The 21,245-nt window shown below is 46.3% G+C and overlaps 1 protein-coding gene across 6 annotated transcripts in view; it reads right to left on the reverse strand.

The window, feature by feature from the left end:
• Positions 1-14,764, reverse strand: part of fgfrl1a (fibroblast growth factor receptor like 1a) — a 344,477-nt gene extending 329,713 nt beyond the window's left edge. Inside the window, exons 1-2 of one of the 6 annotated variants that reach the window (XM_063047049.1) lie at positions 14,480-14,764; positions 12,707-12,834 (exon numbers count right to left, since the gene is read on the reverse strand). In XM_063047049.1, coding sequence (XP_062903119.1) covers positions 12,707-12,770 — 64 coding nt within the window. In that variant the 5' untranslated portion in view covers positions 12,771-12,834; positions 14,480-14,764. Of the gene's footprint in view, positions 1-12,706; positions 12,835-13,545; positions 13,716-13,764; positions 13,854-14,074 lie in introns of those variants that run through there. The other 5 variants (XM_063047043.1, XM_063047048.1, XM_063047044.1 and 2 more) reach the window with 5 other exon arrangements.
• Between the last annotated feature and the right edge of the window lie 6,481 nt (positions 14,765-21,245).

Raw genomic sequence — 21,245 nt, forward strand, 5'->3', positions numbered from 1 at the left:
TGTCCACGTAGGCACCTAATCCTTGCTCTCCGGCCTTCTTTGCAACTGTTTATAAAAACATTTCTATTAACGTTATCTACGTGTCGGTGTCCTGCACTTGGGTCCGCTCCCTATGCCCTTGTAACATTGTGTTAATCGTATTTATGTTTTCCTGATTGATCACACATCAGGGATGTAATGAACTCTTTGGGCCCATGTGGAACACAGGAAAGCATTGGGCTCTGAGGTTTTTAGAGCACCTGAACGGGTAAATTGTTTAACAAAAGTCGTTAGTCGTTTAGAGCCCCTTGTGTTTTTCTCTAGTAGTTCACTCTTTGTAATGTGGTCTCCTGGTGTTTTCTGTTTAAGTTGGTTAAGTTTATTTTGATAGGCTTGGGCATTTCCATGTTACTTGTGCTCCAGAAGTGCTGCATTATTTCATCTACAAGTTATAAGTTGTGTTTCCCTTTGAGGGATTTAAGCAGACACCAGATTACCACGAATTTTGGGTCCTGGTTTTGAGGATGTTACTTCTCGCGGAGTCACTCAGCCAAGTCACCAATGTTCCTTTGGCATTAGTATGGATAAACTCTCGTCACCATCTGCCTTTCCTCCACACTTGGGTTCCAATATTGCCAGTGCATATTGTGGCAAGAGATAACTCCCGACTCTTTCTCAGAATACGATCATTTACTAACACAAGGGAGAGCAAGTTAATATATTTCCAAAAATAGTGCTCTTAAGACCATAACACTTTGGAGCAGAATTAGACCATTCCACCGAGTCTGCTCCACCATTCCATCATGGCTGATTTATTATTCCTCTCAACCCCATTCTCCTGCCTTCTCTCCATAATCTTTTAACAGCCTTACTAATCAAGAACCTGTCAATCTCTGTTTTAAATATACCCAATGACCTGACCCTCACAGCTATCTGTGGCAATGAATTCCAGTTTCACCATCATCTGCCTACAGAGATTCCTCCACTAAAGGGACATACTTGTATTCTGAAGCTTTGCTTTCTGGTCCTAGATTCCTCCACCAAGGCCTTTCAATATTCCATAGGTTTTAATGAGATCCCCCCCCCATTTCTCATTTTTCTAAACTCCAACAAGTACAGACCCAGAGCCATCAAATTCTCCACATGCATTAACCTTTTCATTCCTGGGTTCATTCTCATGAACTTCCTCTGAATCCTCTCCAATGCTAGCATACTCTTTCTTAGATAAGGAGCCCAAAACTGCTCGCAATACTTCAAGTGCGGTCTGACTAATCCCTTATAAAGCCTCAGCACATCCACAAAGTCCTGAACTTCCTGATCGCAGCACCGCAGGGTCAGGCAAGATGCTCAGGCTGCTGGTTTGTGACTTCTGATTCAGAAGTTAGGATTGATGCATGGAGCCACAACACTGTACCTGTGCAGTCATTAATTGTGAGATCAATGAATCATGTCTTTCCTGTGAAGTACCAGTCCCTAACATGTACCCTTTAATCCACTAAACGGAGGGATTAGCAATAATACTATTTTGTGTTCTCTGTCAGTCAATATTGAAACAGCTGTAAGGATAAAAGTATCCATCTGTCCTCCAATTTGTGAAGCCACCGAGAGGATTGGCTGCAGAGTGAGGTGGATTAAACAGCCCAGATCCCAGTCACAGAGTCTGAAATCACTTTTCTTTTGTCTGTACTAACTTCCTATGGTTTATAATCAGTTCAATAAATATGGTTTCCTAAAGAGATTCCCGTTTGGTGTCAGCACAGGCTGGTGAATGTAACTGTCAGTTTGGTAACACGTTCCTCATTACAAAGTGCACATGTTTGACATTAATTGACAGGTAGAACGAATGGAAAATAGAAAACCAATCCAAAAGACCGAGGTTGCGTTTCAACATTTCATTTGTAAAGTGACAGAAATAACAGCTGGTGATGGTCAGCACATTATTTATTCAAAGTGGCACGGCTGTTGATCCTGGCCAGGGGTTCTTGACCTGTTATTTTAGAGGCACTTGGTGGAGGGCTGGACCAACCAATACCTCTGACCTGACCTCTCCCCTCAAGCTCTCACAGAGAGGCAGCATGGGTTGCGGGCCAATAATATCACAAACTTTCCCAGCACTGAACGTTCAGTTGGGACGTTAAAATCTGCTCATGTCGGCTCTCTGAGCTGGATGTTAGCGATCCCAGCACGCATTCCAAAGCGAAGCAGGAATGTTGCACCCCAAGGCTTCAGTCAACATTTATTTCTCAACCAATTATTAATACAATGGATTAATATACGATTAGTTTGAAGGGGTTGTGTTTGATTGAATAGGGCAATTATAAGATCATAAGACAGGAGCAGAATTAGGCTATTCGGCTCTGTCATTCCTCATGGCTATTTATTATTCCTCTTAACCCCATTTTCTTGCCTGTAACTTTTGACATTTTCTAATCAAACCTGCACTGTAAATATACGCAATGTCTTAGCCTCCACAGAGGTCTCTGACAATGAATTCCACAGCCTCACCACTCTCTGGCTAAAGAAATTCCTCCTTAGCTGTATTTTAAAGGGATGTTCTTATATTCCCTCTGTCTGCACATCTGTTTCAAACTGTGGAGTAACCTGATAAAGTGCTGATTTGCCTGACTAATTGCCACTGGTCATCCGAAGGCTTTTTGTCTTGCTGTGAGAAACACATCAGATTTCTAGCAGCACAAAGCCATCAACCAACTGGGGTCTCTGGGGAACTTGTGTGCAAAAAGGCAAGCTGCTGAAGGAACTCAGTCGGTCAGAAACATCTGCAGAGATAAATGAACAGTCAACATTCAGACCGAGACTTCTCATTTGGACTGAAAGTGTAGAGGAGAATGAGTCAGCAAAAAGAGGCGAGAGGGAGGGATAGGCCAAGAGCTGGCAAGTGATAAGTGGATCCAGGTCTTGTTCCAAATAGCTCCTTGGAGGGTTGTCACCTTGTCTTGGTGGAGAGGCTCAAGCATTGTTGAGTTCCCAAGAGTGATGCCATCTGGATGCTCCTGGTAGGGTCAGCCACGGTGGTACGGCCAAAGGAGAGATTCCAGACAAAGAGCAAAGCAACCAAGGCCTCAGCGGTGGAGCTGGCAAAAGATGATGACACATCACAACGGCAGTGAAGGTGAACGAAGGCAGCAGCAGGAAAAGGTCCCATGTCGCATTCCATGCCGCTGGACCCTGACTCCAATCAGTCGAGGACCATGTGGTGTTGCCCATGCATCAGCCTCCTCACATTAAACAAAATCACACACAGGTGCTCTCCATTAATGGAATGTTCCCTCAGGAGAACATCACTCTTGTTTGAAATAATTGCATTACTACTACATTCCAAATTTGCTCTGATCCTCACGTGGTTTCCACAATCTTAATCCTTTCCAATTCCCTAACCTCCACCACTTCATCTTTGCCATCAATGTCTAGTTGCTATACGCCCATTCCCTATCAGGGAGGTCTTGTAGTAATGCAACAGTGTGGATGCCAACTGCCGTAAAAACTCAAAGAAGAAGAAGAAGAAGACCTCTCTGTTTAGTTATAGAACATGAATCCAGTCATTCTCCTCTACCAAAATCTTCCTTTGACATTGGTGCAAGTGGTGCTCACTCTGACCTCATTTGATTCCTCCCACTTTCTACAAATCAGGCATATAGCCACAGACCCTGCCAAGAGCCGTAACTATGACTGACCTTTCATTGGATTCCTGGCTTTGTCAGTCTTTATTTATATGTAGTTTTTCATTGATTCTATTGCATTTGTTTTTTTCTAAAGTAAATTCCTACAAGAAAATGAATCTCAAGGTAGTATATGGTGGCATATATGTAATTTGATAATACATTTACTTTCAACTGTGAACGTTGGAATGGTCTTTATTCTAAATCTACTCTGGCAAATAACCAATGTCATCATAACCAGACCAAATTCCAGGACCCTACTGAGTGGAGTTTTCTTTTCAATAATATACCTGCTTCAGAAAAAGTGAAGATAACTGGACAGAATGTCACCAGTTATGGGATGGAATCTGGACCCATCCCTCTATCTCCCAGTACATCAGTGACTGTACAGGATAGGTGAACATTGTGCTGGTGTAAGGGTCATAGAACAGCGAGCAGGCCCTTCAGCCTACCATGCTGTGCTGAACCAATTAAATTAGTAATCAAATGGCCGCCTAAACTAACCCCTTCTGTCTACACAATGTTCACATCCGCCTATTCCCCTCTCATACTTGTGTCTACCTAAACGTTTCTTAAAGATTCCCAATATATCTGCCTCTATCACCACTCCAGGCTCTCAGTGTAAAAAAAAACTTGTCCTTCACATCTCTTTTCAACTTACCCCCTTCACCTTAAATGCATGTCCTTTGGTATTATATATTTCAACGCTGGGGAAAAGATACCGTCTGTCTACTCCATCTATGCCTCTTATAATCTTATAAACCTCTCTCAGATCTCCCCTCAACGTCCGCTGCTCCAGACAAGTCTTTGTGTGCTGCTGTGTCCTCTGTATCAGCCACGCTCATATCCACCTGTGAGATTCTCCAAATGGCACCAATGAAGCAGGACTATTGTGTTACCAGCTTGGGAACTGGATTGGAACTGCGGCCTCATCGCATTACATTTAGACAGCTGTTGGGGGGGGGGGGATAAATACGGGAGGCTGGAATGGAGATAGTGAGACTCCCACTTGCCCACCAGACTAGATTTATACCCAGCTTGCCAAGATGAAAGGGCAAGGCTCTAATTATCCGCGCCACCCGTTTCTCCCGTGAAGTGATCACAGTATCCGCCGCATTAACGACATCCAGCTGTAGGCCCCCAGTTAGGGCACAGGGCCTTCTCTTCTCTCAACACATGCCTTTGATCCACGCCATTTGCGTCCTTGCGAGCTGAAGACAAAACTTCGTTAAGCTGAAAATTAAAACTACCCCAAGTAGGAATATCGAGAGCGAAAAAAAAATCTGTTGCGAGCTTACAATTTGCTGGAATCGAAAACTGCATATCGAGGACATCTTATCAAGTTTTACAGTCCCCGGCAAAAGATCTCAATGTTTGATTCCAAAACTGGTGAACTTTTTGTCTTTTTTTAGGGGGAGGGATGGACGTTCCTCGAATCCTCGGTATCACTTTTTTTCGGTTAATTCATTCCAACGCGTGTCATATTTCGGCACAGACGAGTCCCTCGGCTCCACTCAAAGTGTGATCCACGACTCGCCCAACAGGCTGCAGAAAATCGACAGTTGTCATTCCCAATAAAATGTAGCAAGCTCTCTCCTAGCCATCCGCACTTGACCCTTTGCCACTTCAATTCAGCCAGCGGAAAATTTTTTGACGTTGTTCTGCTGACAAGGGTGATTCCAGTTGATGGTTACTTAAGAGTCGTACTTCAGGATTATTCAAAGTATCACCAAACTGCAACGATATTTGTGTAGAAATTTGCGATTTTAAACAATCTTCCGCCCGCCAAAAATAGAATAATAACACGGAGTTGCGAGGATTTAGTTTGATCGAATCATCTTCGCGAAATGCTAAGGAGTGACCTTAAAACTTGAAACAATTCCCGCTTATCTGTAACGTGGGCCCATTTTCTCGCTCACCACTGGTGTTTGAAAGCTGCTTCGTGACAATTATTAGTATTGGTGTATTATTTTCTTTATCGATAATCAGACTGCACTCGGGGAGTTGTGAGTATAATTTTGTTTTCGTATCTCCAAATGTCGAACGCATTTATCGATCGAGTCCATATTTGAAGTATGAACTCTTGCTTCCAGTTCATGAACAGCCGTCATTCTCTTAGTGCGTCTGTGCGTCTCTTGCCTCTCCGCGTGTGAACTTACAAAATGGGATCAAAGAGTCGGCTAATCGGCCCATCGAGCCCGTTCCCTCATTTTCCTGGCTGACCTGGTGGTAACCTCAACGCCACATCCCATCTATCCACCCCCGTGACCTTTCACTCCTAGTTAATCAAATATCCGACCATTCTGTCTTCAATAGTATTCAAAGATTGCTCCCACCGCCCTTTGAGAAAGAGCCCTAAGAGTCGCAACCGGAGAGAATAAAAGAAAGGCGCCTCAGAGAACAGGAGCACAGGAACAAGCCCTTCGTCCACAATGTTGTGTCGATTCAATTAAAGTCATCAAATGGCCAACCTAATTAATCCCTTCTGCCTACAGGACATAGAACAGTATAGCACATCGACGTTTCAGTCCTGATGAAGAGCCTCGGCCCGAAACGTCGACTGTACACATAGATGCTGCCTGGCCTGCTGAGTTCCTCCAGTATTCTGTGTGTGTTGCTCGGATCTCCAGCATCTGCAGATTTTCTCTTGTTTGTGACAGTATTACACATATCCATCATAAGCAGGCATCATTTGATTTTTGAACAGTGACTCCTGGTTTGCCCCAGAGTTCGGCATCTGCAATGACTTGTAACTCCAAACCTCAGTTCTAGATTCTCTCACAAGAAGAAGTCTCCTCCGTATCAGGAAGCAGGGTTCACGTGTCCCTGTGCACATATCTGAATGGATGTAGAGTCTGTATATCTTAGGAGGGGAGGGGAGGGGTTGTGAGTGTTGTCGAGTGAGTGGGAGAATGTGAAAGAGTGTGTGTGCAAGAAAGAGTCAGCGATTGCCTGAATGAGTGTGTGATGGAATGCCTGAAGACGTATGTGAGCGCATGTGTTAGTGAAGGAGTGTGTAGTCGAGGTGACGGCCCGAAACATCTGATCTTTATTCTTCTCCATAGATGCTGCCTGACTTGCTGAGTTCCTCCAGTATTGTGTTTGTGTTACTCTGGCTTTTCGGGGTCTGCAGAATCTGGAATCAGGAATGCCGATGCTGGATTCTGAAGTGGGCGCCACCACAGTATACCTCGGAGCGTTGCGGAGTCGGAATTCAATTCGCTGCTGTTCTGTAAGAAGTGTCTCTGTATGTCCTCCACATGGAATGAGCGGGGGCTTTCCGGGTCCTGCGGTTTCCTCCCACCGTCCAAAGCCGTACTGAGCAGGTTAACCGGTCATTGGAATTTGTCTCGTGATTGCGTTAGGGTTACAATCACAACCAAGAGAAAATCTGCAGATGCCCGGCCCGAAACGGCGATTGCCCTCTTTTTCATACATGCTGCCTGGCCTGTTGCTACGTTAGGGTTAGTCCGGTTTGTCGGGGGTTGCTGGTGCGCCGTGGCTCGAAGGGCTGTATGACTAGCAGCATCTGCGGGAGGGAAAGGACGACGTTTGTTGTGTGTGTATGTGTGTGTGTTTATGTGTATGTATGCACATTCACACACACACACATACACACGGGCTCAGACATATACATATATGGAGAGAGCTATAACAGTGAGTGTGTGTGGTCTCAAGATCGCCGCCCCGCGACCAACACCCCCACCCCCGTCTCAAGCAACCAAAGCCTCGGAAATGAATAAAACTGATGGTCACTTTCACCCACGTGCGTCCAAAACACATAACGTCAGTCCACATCTGGGAACTGAGCTGTGCGCAGCGACCAGAAAAGTTGACAGGGAAATCCTGGAATCACATCCAGTTAATTAAACCTTATCTACTTCCTCGAGAAATCATTGGAATAAAGCTGCAGTAATAATTTCCTCCAGCCACATCCGTCGGTGAGGAACAAGCTGCGCGCTAAGAGAAGCTGTAAAAAAATGCTTTAAAACTGATGCCTTTTGTCTCCCTCTGAATGGATGGGCTGCACTTCATAATCACTTTATTGTTCTGACTAAACGGAGTCAAACTCAGCAAACACCGTCTGTTGTCTCGGGGGTGCTAAAGAAAACTGTCTTCCTATCCTTTTTCTCTCTCTCGGGACAGTAAATTATGTAAATCCCTCCGGGCAGTGATGGTAATAAACTTGAGTGTAAACACAGCGATTAAAAGGAGTCTGTAGCTTGTGAACTAAACGGGGAAAGAAGAAGGAAAAAAAAGTGGTAATGTTGAGAGAGTAGAAAAATGGAAAGGATGTCAAAAACCGGATTCCGACCTCTGACCGAGATGTTAAAACCATATCCAGTATAGTTCGTCACTCCCAGCCACAAAAAAAATCCAGGCACGCTTTTCCACACGACACAGATCAACACCTTTTAGCACCTGGAATGCAGTAAAACATCCCCCGGGCGTTTCACGTGAGCATTTGCAAACAAAGATTGACACTGAGCTGCAGAGGAGGTAAATGACCAAAAGCTCGGTCACAGTAAAGTTTAAAGAAGGTCGTTAGGGACGGAGAAAGACAAGGAGGGGGGAGATTCGTTGGAAAGGCAACAGTTTGTTTAGAGGTTTCGGTAGCCGAAGAGAAAATGACAGTGACGAAATTCTTAAAATATGCGAATGCCATTGAAACGTTAGAATCAAAAGACCAACTCCCTGAAACACAAGAGTTTCTGCAGATGCTGGAAATCCAGAGTAACACACACACACACACACACACAATGCTGGAGGAACCCTGCATCACTCGATGGAGAGGAATAAAGAGCCGACTTCCCGGGCCCAGATCTTTCAGCAGGCGTCTGAAGACCTACTTTTGGAGAACAGCTCCTTCCTCTCTACAATCAGATTTCTGAACGGTCCGTGAACGCTGCTCGTTTATGCTCTATTTATTTATGTCTTATAGTTTTTTACGTCTTGCACTACTGCTACCATGAAAACAACAAATTTCACGACATCTGATTCTGCTTCTGACTTGTGAGTGCAGGAGAAGATTTGGTGAGTAAAGTTCATCTAAAACGTATGAGGAAGTCCATTGAAAGGTCCGTTAAGAGTGGAGCCAGGCTTTACGTGCTTGACAGTCGGTCTTTCGGGTCGATACTGTTCATCCAAATCCTTCTTGACCCGCAGAGTTCCTCCAGCATTTTGGTTTTCATTTTGTTCCCGATTCCAGCATCTGCATTCTCTCGAGTCTTCGCGGAGTTGGATGAGACCGCGTACCAAAGGACGGTGACGCCGCACTTTTCAGAAGGAACTACGGGGCCTCGGGTCATAATAGGAGGCAGATGCAATCAAATCCAAACCCACTAAGGCACCCAGTGTTAGAACACAGAACTGGGGCGAATGGGTATATTTCAAACAATACCGAGTAGTTTAAACAGTTCGCGAAGTAGAGCGGAAGGGTGCAAAGATTAATTGGCCCGAATGACTTGTGGGATGAATAAAAAGGCAGAATTATACGATACATCGTGCTATCCGCCCAAGGCTTCTCGCTTGCTCAGTAACTGATGGCAAACACACTTTCAGATTACCAGCAACTTGGCTCTACCGTATTGAATTCCTGCTGGGAATTCAGACTGGAGGAACACGGAAGGCGGCGTTCTGCGGGCTGTTCCGCGGGTTAATGGCCAGAGAAAAAAAATCGAAAGGCAGAGAACCGTAAACTCTGAAAGACTTACAGTTTTACTCTTGTGCAGTTGGGGAGCATTTGCTGCTATATGTTTCAAACACTATTCAAACAACAGTTATATATGAAATTGTAAAACTTATCCAAGGAAAAGTGGTTTCCGTTGAAGGAATCTCTCGGTGTTAGAGAGTCTGTGTGCCTGTGGACCTGTAAGTGTAACTAGGTGAAGAACTTGTGCGGCCCGGCCCTATCCTAAACGCCCAGGGCTTTCCATCCATCAAAATTTGTCAAGATAAACAAACACGTCTCCTTCACCTGCTGGGTAACAGCTTCATCTCGACTAAAGTGTAGCTTAGTTGGCGCGGCGATCGTTCGCTTTCACTAGGAGTGCTATTAATTGTCACGAAAGTTCCGAGCAAACTTCCGGACGCGACTAGCCCGTATCACGCTCCCAGCATCTCACCAGGGACCATTCGGTTTCATGAACCTCTAGCCACACGCGACAAAAGCAGTCAAACTGACCCTCACTGTGCCGCACCCCATTAAAAAGTACATATTCAGCAGTGAAGTAATTAAAAAAAAAATGGCTATCTCCATAAGGCCCCAAATACCTATTTGCACAATAGGAATACGTACGAAGCGAGCTGTGGACTGGGTCACAGCGCCACCTACAAAGGAGGGCGGGGCCGGATCAAAAGGCCATTGGGCCCATCACTCCCTTCCTTCACTTTCGATCCCAGCCCCGCTCTCTCTGCCGCTCGAGTTCCAATCACTTGTCATGTCCTTCTTCTCCAAATGAATTAGTCCAGTAATATTTCTCCTGACGCTTTTAATGTCATTATATATTAAATATTTTTATAGAATTGAAGGAGGCCAATCCATACTACCGATCTGCTTGTTCGCCCCACGCTAACTAAAACACATTAGGAGTATACCCAATTCCCTCTGCCGGAGTTCTACCCAGTTCTTTGCTCCTATTCCCGGGTTTTTCTTGGAATCCGAAATCAAAGTTCGAAGTTCAAAACGAATTTCTGATCAAAGTACGCACGTCACTACATACTACCCTGAGATCCATTTCCCTACGGTCATTCACAGTAGAACAAAAATTACAACAGAACCAACGAAAACCTGGAAATAAAAACCAATGTGAATCGGATTGATTTCTCTCATATTAACTTGGGGGGAAATCGGCAATCGCCGTTCTTCTAGTCTAGGACATTAAGATACCAGTCGTGCCATTTAAGGAAACGCGGAGGCACAGTAGGGTAGCGGTTAACAGCGCCAGCAACAAGGGTTAAATTCCCGCCACTGTCTGTAAGGAATTTGGACGTTCTCCTCGTAATCGTGTGGATTTCCTCCGGCTGCTCCGGTTTCCTCCCACATTCCAAATATATTTGTTTAGTAGGTGAATTATTCACGTGGATGTTGGGACTCAAACGGGCTGTATCCTTAAATTCTAAAAAAAAATCAACTCTGCCTATCTTTTTTTTCATGTATGTATCATCTGGATATTTTCCAGGATATAACGCGCCTCCGTTCTATGCAGAAGTGGGTAAATCCCTTGACAGAATAATAGGATATGTTGCAGCAATTAAATGAATCCCCCCCTCACCGCGTCCCAATAAATCCATCGCTTCTAAAGCATTTATTCTCCTTAAGTAACTAACAAATACTGGGCACAAGACCCCGTTAATGTTCCATGAAACGAATCATCATCGTAAACAATACCAAGCGTCGGTCTTTGCCAACAGTCTCCACCGTCAGTGATGTACTATCCTGAATGCAACCATCCTTGTGTTGTACCCGTCCACTTAACTTCGAGTCATAATGAGTTACAATAAAAGTAAGCTTGAATGGCTTGTTCATATATTAAAAACAATCTCGGCGGAATTAGCCTCTAGGTAGTGGCAGGAATTCTTTCTGCAAATTGAAATCGTTCAATTGAATAATTACTCAGGTATCTGTCAGTTTTGTTTAAACCGAGTAAAATGAGAAGACTCGTGCAATCAATTATACACAACTCATGCTCGTTCTTCAGTCAGGAAATGCCAGATCAGTTCAAATTGCAGCCAACAGCAATTAAACGTTCAGAGACAGAAAATAAATACGAGATAGATAGGCAGATAGATTATAACTCTAAACACATAATCAGTCAGATGTTGGGTATCCTCTCTCGGATCTAACTGAATTTTAACATTATTTCCTTCCTTCTAAAGTATGGAGTGTTTTATCCCTGAGATTTTTTATCTAATATGATAAATTACTAGGGGACTGGTGGGATGACGCAAAACCTGGTGGGTTATATGTCGCAAGGAATTCTAACCTTTGCACATCAGATTCAACCTAACTTCGACCTTCCACCTCCCCTGTAAGTTAAATGCTTCTGAAACGTGAAGACCTGTTATCGGAATTAACTGCTAAAAGGACATATTGTGATTGTCGATTTCCGGCCTGGGCCACTCTGTGATCGTACTAACAGCCCTCTGCATGGAGATACCCCTTGTGCTGCAGAGTAGTTGAGAAGGAGCGAGTATGAGAGCTGGAAAATCCTAGTCCGGTGGATTGCGATTCCTTCAATGGCCAGCACCTGCAGATTCCCTTGTGTTTGAGATTCCACAGTATTGAGCAAACTTTGATTCCGCGAACTACTGCAAAGAATAACAACCGGACATCCCGTTGTGAAAATCATCTGCAATCTCTCACTTTAGGGAAGAAAAGCGGATCGCTGGAAGGCCCGTGGATCTTTCTGTGGGAAAATTACGAGCAGAGCAGGGAGAAGTAAACGCGCACAACCAGAGGTGAATAGATCCGTTTATTTGCGCTTCCACCGGGACGGCAGAAGTTAGAGAGGGATTACACGACAGGGCAGAGACTCGCCTTTATCCGACCTGGAATGCCATTGTTTACTTTCGGGCTTGAGAACTGGAGGCAACCTGACTATTTTAACACGCAAGCGACAACGTCTCCGGCCTCTGCAGCAAGCCCCGGCTTTGGAGCCATGCGAGGCAAAGACGGGGAGAATAATGAAACTCCAAAACTAAGGGCAGAAGATCGGAATCCTTCAGACCAGTGACTTAGTTTAGGCAGGATGTGGACATGTATTTCACACCTAAAATCCATTGTGTAAACTTCGGAATGATATACAGAAAACATATTCTGAAGAAAGTGCACTGATTTAAAGTACTACCTCTCTGTTGCCCCCACAGATACTGTCCGATCTGTTGAATATCCCGAACTTCTTGCGCTCTTTCAAAACTATGCTAGACTGTCATGTTTGCCCAGAATAGGAAACCACACCAGATTCTCACCACACCAGATTCTCACTAAACACGCTCAGCTCCAGATGCACGCCGTATTCTTGAAAGAAAAAAAATCCCAAACTACTCACCCCTTATACCTTCTGTGAGTGCCGTGACTCCCCAAATCAAGAAAACCAGTCGAAGAAATTCCATTGTGCTTTCCCCTCCAAACAAAGTAAAACGAAGTTCCGTCTTTATATTCGTTTCTTTTTCCAGGCTGAAAGTAAATAAAAGTTTTTTTTTCTTACTTTCACTTGCGAGCGAGGACATCTGTCACGGGCTGACAGAATTCGCGCACACTCTCTCCAAAGAAGGAACCTCACAGTCATTCGAATAACCCCGGCTCCCTCCCCTCCCCTCCCCCCATCCCCACACACGCGTAATTCAGATTTCTGAACGTGCATTAGCTCCTCTAAATGGGTTGTGTTCTATAACACCGTGGAGTCCCCTTCAGTAGACCAAGGATCTTCAAAAGATATTTTATAACATTCCCCACTCCTGTTTTTGAGAGGGGTATCTGGAATGACCCCTGTAAATTTAGCTATAAAGCCAATATATCCAAAATGTTAGAAGTCTGAAAAGAAAATTAAGATGATTATTGTTGCCTGAGTCTGATATCATCTCCACTTTCTCTTAAACTTTGCCTCAGTTCCTGGCTAGCGCTGCGTGCCCCGAGGATACAAAACAAGGTATCGACTGCCTCCAACATGCCATGCAATTACACATTGTCATTAGTTACAAATTTGCACCAAAACATGTTACAAAGTGAGCTGAAGGGTGGGCTACTTAGGGGAGGGGAGATGTCCAGAGGCGCTACACATTGCCCACGTGTTAGGGCAATTCGCAACGCCGCAGAAAGCTGTAGAGCACGGCAATTCGTACTGTAACAAACTTGTAAAAGTTTTCTCTGAAGAAACCTAACGCGTACAAGATACAGGCACCCACGCACATCTATTGCAAAACGGTAACTAGATGCTGCCGCTGCGGCCTCTTGTCTCAGAGCCTCCCGATCGGTTGATCAATATTTATCCCGCTGATTACACACCAGCGGCCCTAACGCCCCCCGCCGCTTTCTTTGCAGCAGACCACGCAGCCGCCACGGGACTTCTATCTGAGCTAACCGCAGATACAAAACGGGAGCTCGTACCCTCGGCGGACAGTGAGTGGTGCTCGCAGAGGGGGAGGGGCTGTATCAGCGCCCAATGCAAACAACCCCGGCATCGACTGGCGTATGTTTCGAAAATCAGTCGCGCAAGTGCGCGCTTCTTACAGGGTTGGAAATTAACTGGCTATCTCTATACGCTGGTGAAACTGTTTTAGCTCTACGTTGGTAGTTCATGGGCTCTTTGGAAACTTCCAGAGGCCGTAAAAAGGAGCCAAAGAAAAGCAAGTGATTTCTAATGATCAATAAACAGACCGGCCCAAACCAATAGAAATAGGCATTCTCTCCAGCGTACCTGTAACCCCTGGAGTATGAACTAGAACTAATCCGTGTTGGTTAAAAGAAGGGTTCCCCATTTTATATGGTGCAGGGGAAAAATATCAAACGCTCTGATTTAAAATCCAGGAGCCAATCCATGTCGGGTCTATAGGTGCCAACTTCCGCGGTGGAGACAATCCAACTTTTGGGAAAGAGCAGGAGATCTCTTAGCACACCGCCGAGGGTGTCCGACCAGCTGCAGACCAGGACTCCTTTTATTATTTCACACACGCCGAAAGGTCAGGATTCGAGCGCGACCATTTCTTCGCAGCGCGTCTGCTGAACTCTCCGCCAGTCTCTCGGTCGGTCTAGTGAAGTACGCTCGTCATCTGCGGCGGAGAGAGCTCGGTAGATCGCTCTCGGCCAGAGAGAAAAAAAGTACCTGAATTCTCCGACTGGTAGTTCCTTTCCCTTCTTCGACTTTAAGTCTTTTCCCTCTCAGTAGCAGGGCTATAGAGAGGGAGCAAGACTGCAACTTCAGCTCAGGCTGACTCCCTAACTCAAGCTGGCTAGCAAGCAATCGATGCCCGGCATTACCAATGCTGGAGTTTTCTGTCCCCGCACCCTTGATCTCTCTTTCTCTCTGCTACAGTTTGTTTGTTTTAAAGAAAAGCACGTCAAGTTGTGAGCGAGAGGCCGCTCTTTGTGTTTCGCGAAGGCTACAAGCAAGTCAGTTTCAGCAAGCAAACTTCTGGCCAATCAGCGGCGGCCTGAAACAGACAGGCAGGCTGGCTCCGCGGCCAGGGGCTCCTCTAATAGCAGCCTCAGGAGTAAAGCACCGCGTGTAACGTTGTTATATAAAAATGTCATTTGCAGGAGGGAAACAAACCTCACCGTTCTCCGCCGGTATTTTACGCCCCTCGGGGCTCTTCTCCTATATACTCTACCCACATTCCACCCCTTCCTCTCTTTCTCTTGTTTATTGGACCTGCCATCAAAATGCATCAACGCCTTTGGCTTCTTGCACCCCGCAAGGTCGCGTTCACATCACTCCCTGAGTAAAGAAGCGTTTTTCAATATTGAAATGGTGGCTCCAGAATCACCAAAAAAATTAACAATGTAAACAGTATGCTGGTCTTATTTTGGGGAAGAAGAGTTTTAGTACAAGAATACAGATTTCTTAAGACAGTGACGGGGTCTTTCTTCTTTCTCACCTGAAGACGGGTCCAGAACCTGAAATATTCATTATTTCGCTTTCCACCTTTTGTTGTCTGGATCGGTTGAGAATTTTCTCCTATCATTCTGCGCCGTTATTTTAGATTTCCAGCGTCTGTATACATTTTTTTCTTTTGAGTAAAGATTTCATGCTGCATTTCTGCAGGGCCCAGGTGATGTATAGGTAGGTCTCACCTGCAAAATAATGCGTGTGCCCGCGATAGAGTGTCGGGGGGGGGGGAGGTGGCTAAGGTTCGGCAGATAGATCCTTGGAATGGTGATACTGTTCTCCAGAAAGAAATTGGCATTAGAGACTACGTGGGTTCAGAAGAATGCGGGGTGATCTCACCGACAGTTACGCGATTCTTTGAAAGCTTGTCAGAGTAGATGGAAGAAGGATGCTGCCCTTGGCTGGAACCAAGCATCACAGACTTACAGTAGGGGCAGGAAAAGAAGAAAGGAAGCATTTCACCGAGAGCGTTTTGACTTTCTGGAATTCTCTAGGCGTGAGAGCCGTAGACCTCAGTACATTCCTGAGCGATCCATAGGTTTCTGTATTAGCTCGTTGCTGCGGTATTGGGCCTACCGTGATCTTATGGAAAGGTGCAGCAGCCACCAGAGGCCTCTGGCCTATTGTTACTCCCGTTATTGTCTCATATATTTGGCGCTTCCACCCATTGAACTACTCTATCCTCTTAAAGCCTTTAAACGCATTTGTACGCGAGGTGAGATAATACAGCGCCTTTCGCGACCTCGGAACTTTTGAGGTACTTCACAGAGTTATGTTGATCTGTGTAGAAGGTCAGACACGCGGCTAACTCGGGTGCACAACGATATTATGTTTAGGTAAATTGCTTTTCAGCATAAAAATTGGGAAAGGAGACCGCGAAGGTTTTCTACTCATTTGTTTATTTCCATGGAAGAACGGCATATCTGACTAAAGTGTTAACCTGCTTAGGTGTTTGGAAACCACAACCCTCGGAACGCAGGCGCCGTCGCTCAACCAGGTGCCACCAATGTATTCCAATCAGGAGTTCTTTTTTTGGGGGGGGGGGAGAAAAACATGTCAAAGATCTTCCCTTCACAAATTTATTTTCCGAAGTTTCCTTACAATGTGTCCGTCACAAGGTTTTCGTTTGGGGTTGCCTTACAAGCTGACTTTAAATTCTGCCCAGTAAAGATTTAACTGTAAAGCCCTGGTTCGGAAAGCTTGTTTCAGAGATTCTTTCACCGCTTGACGAAACTCTCAGAATCCTGTGCGCACTTGTTTTTTTTAAATTACGGGGCAGAAAACAGCCATGCGTAAAATCTGAAGCACAGAGCTGAAACGGGGTTAATATAAAAAAAACCTGCAGGTGCTGGAAATCTGAACTCTAATATAAGTGCTGGAAACATTCAGCAGGTCGGCCAGCATGTCTGTGAAGAGGAGTAGAGTAGTCTCAGGTTGAAGACCTTTCAGCAGCGCAGAGGTTAAAATTAACTATTTCATTAAAATTAACAGCTAAGTTTTTTTTTGAATGCTGTTTTGTATTGAGGATAGTGGGCGCGTGTGTGTGTGAGAGAGAGAGAGGGAGAGGGAGAGATATATCGCTCAGTGTCGTGTTTGCCTGAAAATAAAATATACTGAGAATCGATAGACTATTAACCCTCTCACTTCTGAATGTCCTTCATCCCGTTATAAAAGCTTATAAAATACACGCAGGACTTGTTCATCCTCAATGCCTTAAAGCCCAATGGATAAAGACAACGAATAAGTGCCGAATCCGAATCAGATTTATTATTAATGACCTAAATAGTGAAATTGGTTGTTTTGTAATAGCACTGCAGCGCAAAACTTACACAAAGTACTGTAAGTTACGATAAGAAACGTATAAAATTAAGTAAGTAGAGCAAAAAGTGACGTAGTGTTGGTGAGTTTCAAGGTTCGTTCAGAAATCTGATGGCGGAGGGGAAGAAGCTGTTCCTAAAATGATGAGCGTGCGTCTTCGGACTCCTGTACCTTCTCCCTGATGGCAGTAATGAGAAGAAGGCAGGTCCTGGGTGATGAGGGTCCTTAATGATGAAACACAGAAAGTTACGGGAAATAACTGTCACGTGAAAGCATTTAAAAAAAATTCACCTTTCTTCTAACGGGACTAATGAAACGAATATGGATATTTAACGTTTCCCCGGATAGTCTGTAACAAGGAAATTGAATAAACCCATCTATAAAACCATCCATGGCACAGACCACACGCTCAACAGCGCCACTGGCTGGGACCAACACTTGGTCATGAATGAACGGGAACTTACTCAGTGGGTTGGATTTTAACACCAGACAGATAACCGGACCGCGACAAGAGAGACCCAGCCTCCAGAAACAGGAATCAAATCCGAAAATTCCCAATACTTATTTTCAATTATTAGCAGAGGGCTGCCTTTTCCCTGGTGATGACGTATAAAGGTGAGTTTGATGTTTTAATTGTGGAAACGTTTCGTTTTACTATTTAACAGTTGTAAAGTTTTGGACTTGGCAAATGTAGTTGACTTAAATTTTGCATTCAGGAAATAAAATGTTTGGGGTTTAATAATACGTGTTTCTTTTTTCTCTTTTTGATCTGAGCACGGACACAGTAGAACTTCAACCATTACAGAAGGGTTCTATCCAGCTATAAACTTTAACACTTAACATTATTTAGCAAAGCATCTCGTATGTTGGTCCGAAGAACGTAGTATATTCAGGCAACCCTGTTGCACAACACCCCTAAACAACAAGTCGAGGTTTCGTCATACCAACGTAATACGTCATTTCAGGGTCATGACTGTTACCTACCGGTGAAAAATGTAGGTTAACAATTGGAAATGATTGTTTACAAGTTAACTAAAATGGATCACCGTCGTCGACCAATGCTGCCTACTGCGTGCGATTAGCAATAATTTATTTAACTAAATTGCGTTCAATTCAAAGTACACTGTACCAACGTGTAGCATGTGCTGTTATGGTACATATATCCACTGGATACATACAACACGTAGGCGTGGTTATAGTACGTAGGTTTTTGCCGGGTTTTAGATATATATGTGATTTTTAAAGCTGCGGTTATGGCATGTACACCTGTGTTATACAGTCCCTGGAGTATAAAAGATCGGCACAACATCGTGGGTCGTACTGTACTGTAATGTTCTATATGTTAAAAGCGGTATGATCTATTACAGTGGAAGTCGCCATTTAATTACGGGTAATGCCTATAATTACACAACGTCTTGCTATATACGATAAGCAGTTAAATATAGACCAGGCAATGAACGTCTGCGTAATCAAACAATATTTATTTAAATAAATTACAATAGTCTACAGTGCTCTGTAAATGTTAGACTGAAACTTGGTGGAGGGAGGGTGGTGGAGGGGTGGTGGTGGAGGGGGGTGGTGGTTGGGGGTTGGTGGTGGAGGAGGGGGTGGTGGTTGGGGGTTGGTGGTGGAGGGGGGTGGTGGAAGGGGATGGTGGAATGTGGGTGGTGGAAGTGGGGTTGGTGGAGGAGGGGGTGGTGGAGGGGGGTGGTGGAGGGTGGTGGTGGGTGGTGGAGGGGGTGGTGGTTGTGGGGTGGTGGTTGGGGGGTGGTGGAGGAGGGTGGGTGGTGGAGGGGGGTGGTGGTTGTGGGGTGGTGGTGGTTGGGGGTGGTGGAGGGGGGTGGTGGTTGTGGGGTGGTGGTGGTTGGGGGGTGGTGGAGGAGGGTGGGTGGTGGAGGGGGGTGGTGGTTGTGGGGTGGTGATTGGGGGTTGGTGGTGGAGGAGGGGGTGGTGGTTGGGGGTTGGTGGAGGAGGGGGTGGTGGAGGGTGGTGGTGGGTGGTGGAGGGGGTGGTGGTTGTGGGGTGGTGGTTGGGGGGTGGTGGAGGAGGGTGGGTGGTGGAGGGGTAGTGGTGGTTGGGGGGTGGTGGAGGAGGGTGGGTGGTGGAGGGGGGTGGTGGTTGTGGGGTGGTGGTGGTTGGGGGGTGGTGGAGGAGGGTGGGTGGTGGAGGGGGGTGGTGGTTGTGGGGTGGTGATTGGGGGTTGGTGGTGGAGGAGGGGGTGGTGGTTGGGGGGTGGTGGAGGAGGGTGGGTGGTGGAGGGGGTGGTGGTTGTGGGGTGGTGGTTGGGGGTTGGTGGTGGAGGAGGGGGTGGTGGTTGTGGGGTGGTGGTGGTTGGGGGGTGGTGGAGGAGGGTGGGTGGTGGAGGGGGGTGGTGGTTGTGGGGTGGTGGTTGGGGGTTGGTGGTGGAGGAGGGGGTGGTGGTTGGGGGTGGGTGGAGGAGGGGGTGGTGGAGGGGGGTGGTGGAGGGTGGTGGTTGTGGGGTGGTGGTGGTTGGGGGGTGGTGGAGGAGGGTGGGTGGTGGAGGGGGTGGTGGTTGTGGGGGATGGAGGAGGGTGGGTGGTGGAGGGTGGTGGTGGAGGAGGGGTGGTGGAGGGGGGTGGTGGTTGAGGGGTGGTGGAGGAGGGTGGGTGGTGGTTGTGGGGTGGTGGTGGTTGGGGGGTGGTGGAGGAGGGTGGGTGGTGGAGGGGGGTGGTGGTTGTGGGGTGGTGGAGGAGGGTGGGTGGTGGAGGGGGGTGGTGGTTGTGGGGTGGTGGTGGAGGAGGGGTGGTGGAGGGGGGTGGTGGTTGTGGGGTGGTGGAGGAGGGTGGGTGGTGGAGGAGGGGTGGTGGAGGAGGGGGTGGTGGTGGGGGGGTGGTGGAAGGGGGTGGTGGAGGGGGGTTTGGCGGTTGGGGTGGTGGAGCGGGGTAGTGGAGGGGGTGGTGGTGGAGGGGGTTGGGGGTTGGGGGTTGGGGTGGTGGAGGGGGGGTTGGTGGTTGGGGGTGTTAGAGGGGCGGTGGTGGAGTGGGGTGGTGGAGCGGGGTGGTTGGGGGGTGGTGGTGGAGCGGGGTGGTTGGGGGGTTGGTGGAGTGGGGTGGTGGTGGTGGAGGGGGCGTTGTTCAACTTCACTACCTGGGGAAAGTGACATTTTTTTTGAAACTGGTGGTCTTGGCGAGGATGCCTGATGGGAGTGGGAGAAACAGCAAGGTGGGTGGGATCCGTCTTGAAGTTACTGCCACTTTTCCCCGCACCTTTCTGTATATATGTCCTTGATGGAGGGTAGGCTGGTGCCAGGTGATGCATTGGGATGTTTTGACTACAAGTTGCGACAGGTTGGAGTGTTACTGCACATTACATTAATATTATTCATGACCTTTTAAATAGGTTCTATCTGCCATCGGCGTTGTCTTTTCCTGAACCCTTTGAAGGAAAAGTTATGTTTCGATGGTTTTAACGCTCAACAATCTGTGTCTGAATGGAATTAACGCGATCTGCTTTCCTTTCTCCGCAACAACTCAGACAGTAACTGAACAGATACAATAGTTTTCAGGCAAATCTAAACAAATCTCCGCTGTCAGTCATGTTTTCGCCAAGGATACGTAAGGATTCCTCGTTCCAAACCACCTGATTAGATTTATTGCCGTCTGAACGCCACGTTCCATCTGCTTATTATAAAGGAGACCCACCCTCTCATAACACATTGTTAAGGTGCCGTAAGTTGTGTTTTACATGAAAACTTATGTTCATTAATCATATGTTTCCAGCAAGCTTCATTGTTAGACTGTCAACTGACTAACATTTGACGTCTATGGTTGCTAAACATTTTATTCTAATACACACGAATGCACACAATGCATACAGCATTGGTAACAACCAATGGGCATGGGTCACATTCAAATACATTCTGAACACCATCAGCTAGGGAGATGGGCCGAGGAATAGCAAATGGATTTCAACGTAGAGGCAATGCGTTTTGGACCGTCAAACCAGGGTAGGACATATACAGTGAATGGCAGTGTGTTGTGGAATAGAGTGACCTGGGAGTGCAAGTGCAGAATTCGCTAACAGTGACCACGCTGGTGGTGAAGGTATTTAACATGATGGTCTTCAACAGTCAGGGCATCGATTTAGCAGTGGGATCGGCACCGAAGCGTCGAGGTTAGAACAGCGCTTTACAGCACCAGTGACC

This window comes from Mobula hypostoma, chromosome 4 (assembly GCF_963921235.1).
Source record: "Mobula hypostoma chromosome 4, sMobHyp1.1, whole genome shotgun sequence".
Lineage (NCBI taxonomy): Eukaryota > Metazoa > Chordata > Chondrichthyes > Myliobatiformes > Myliobatidae > Mobula > Mobula hypostoma.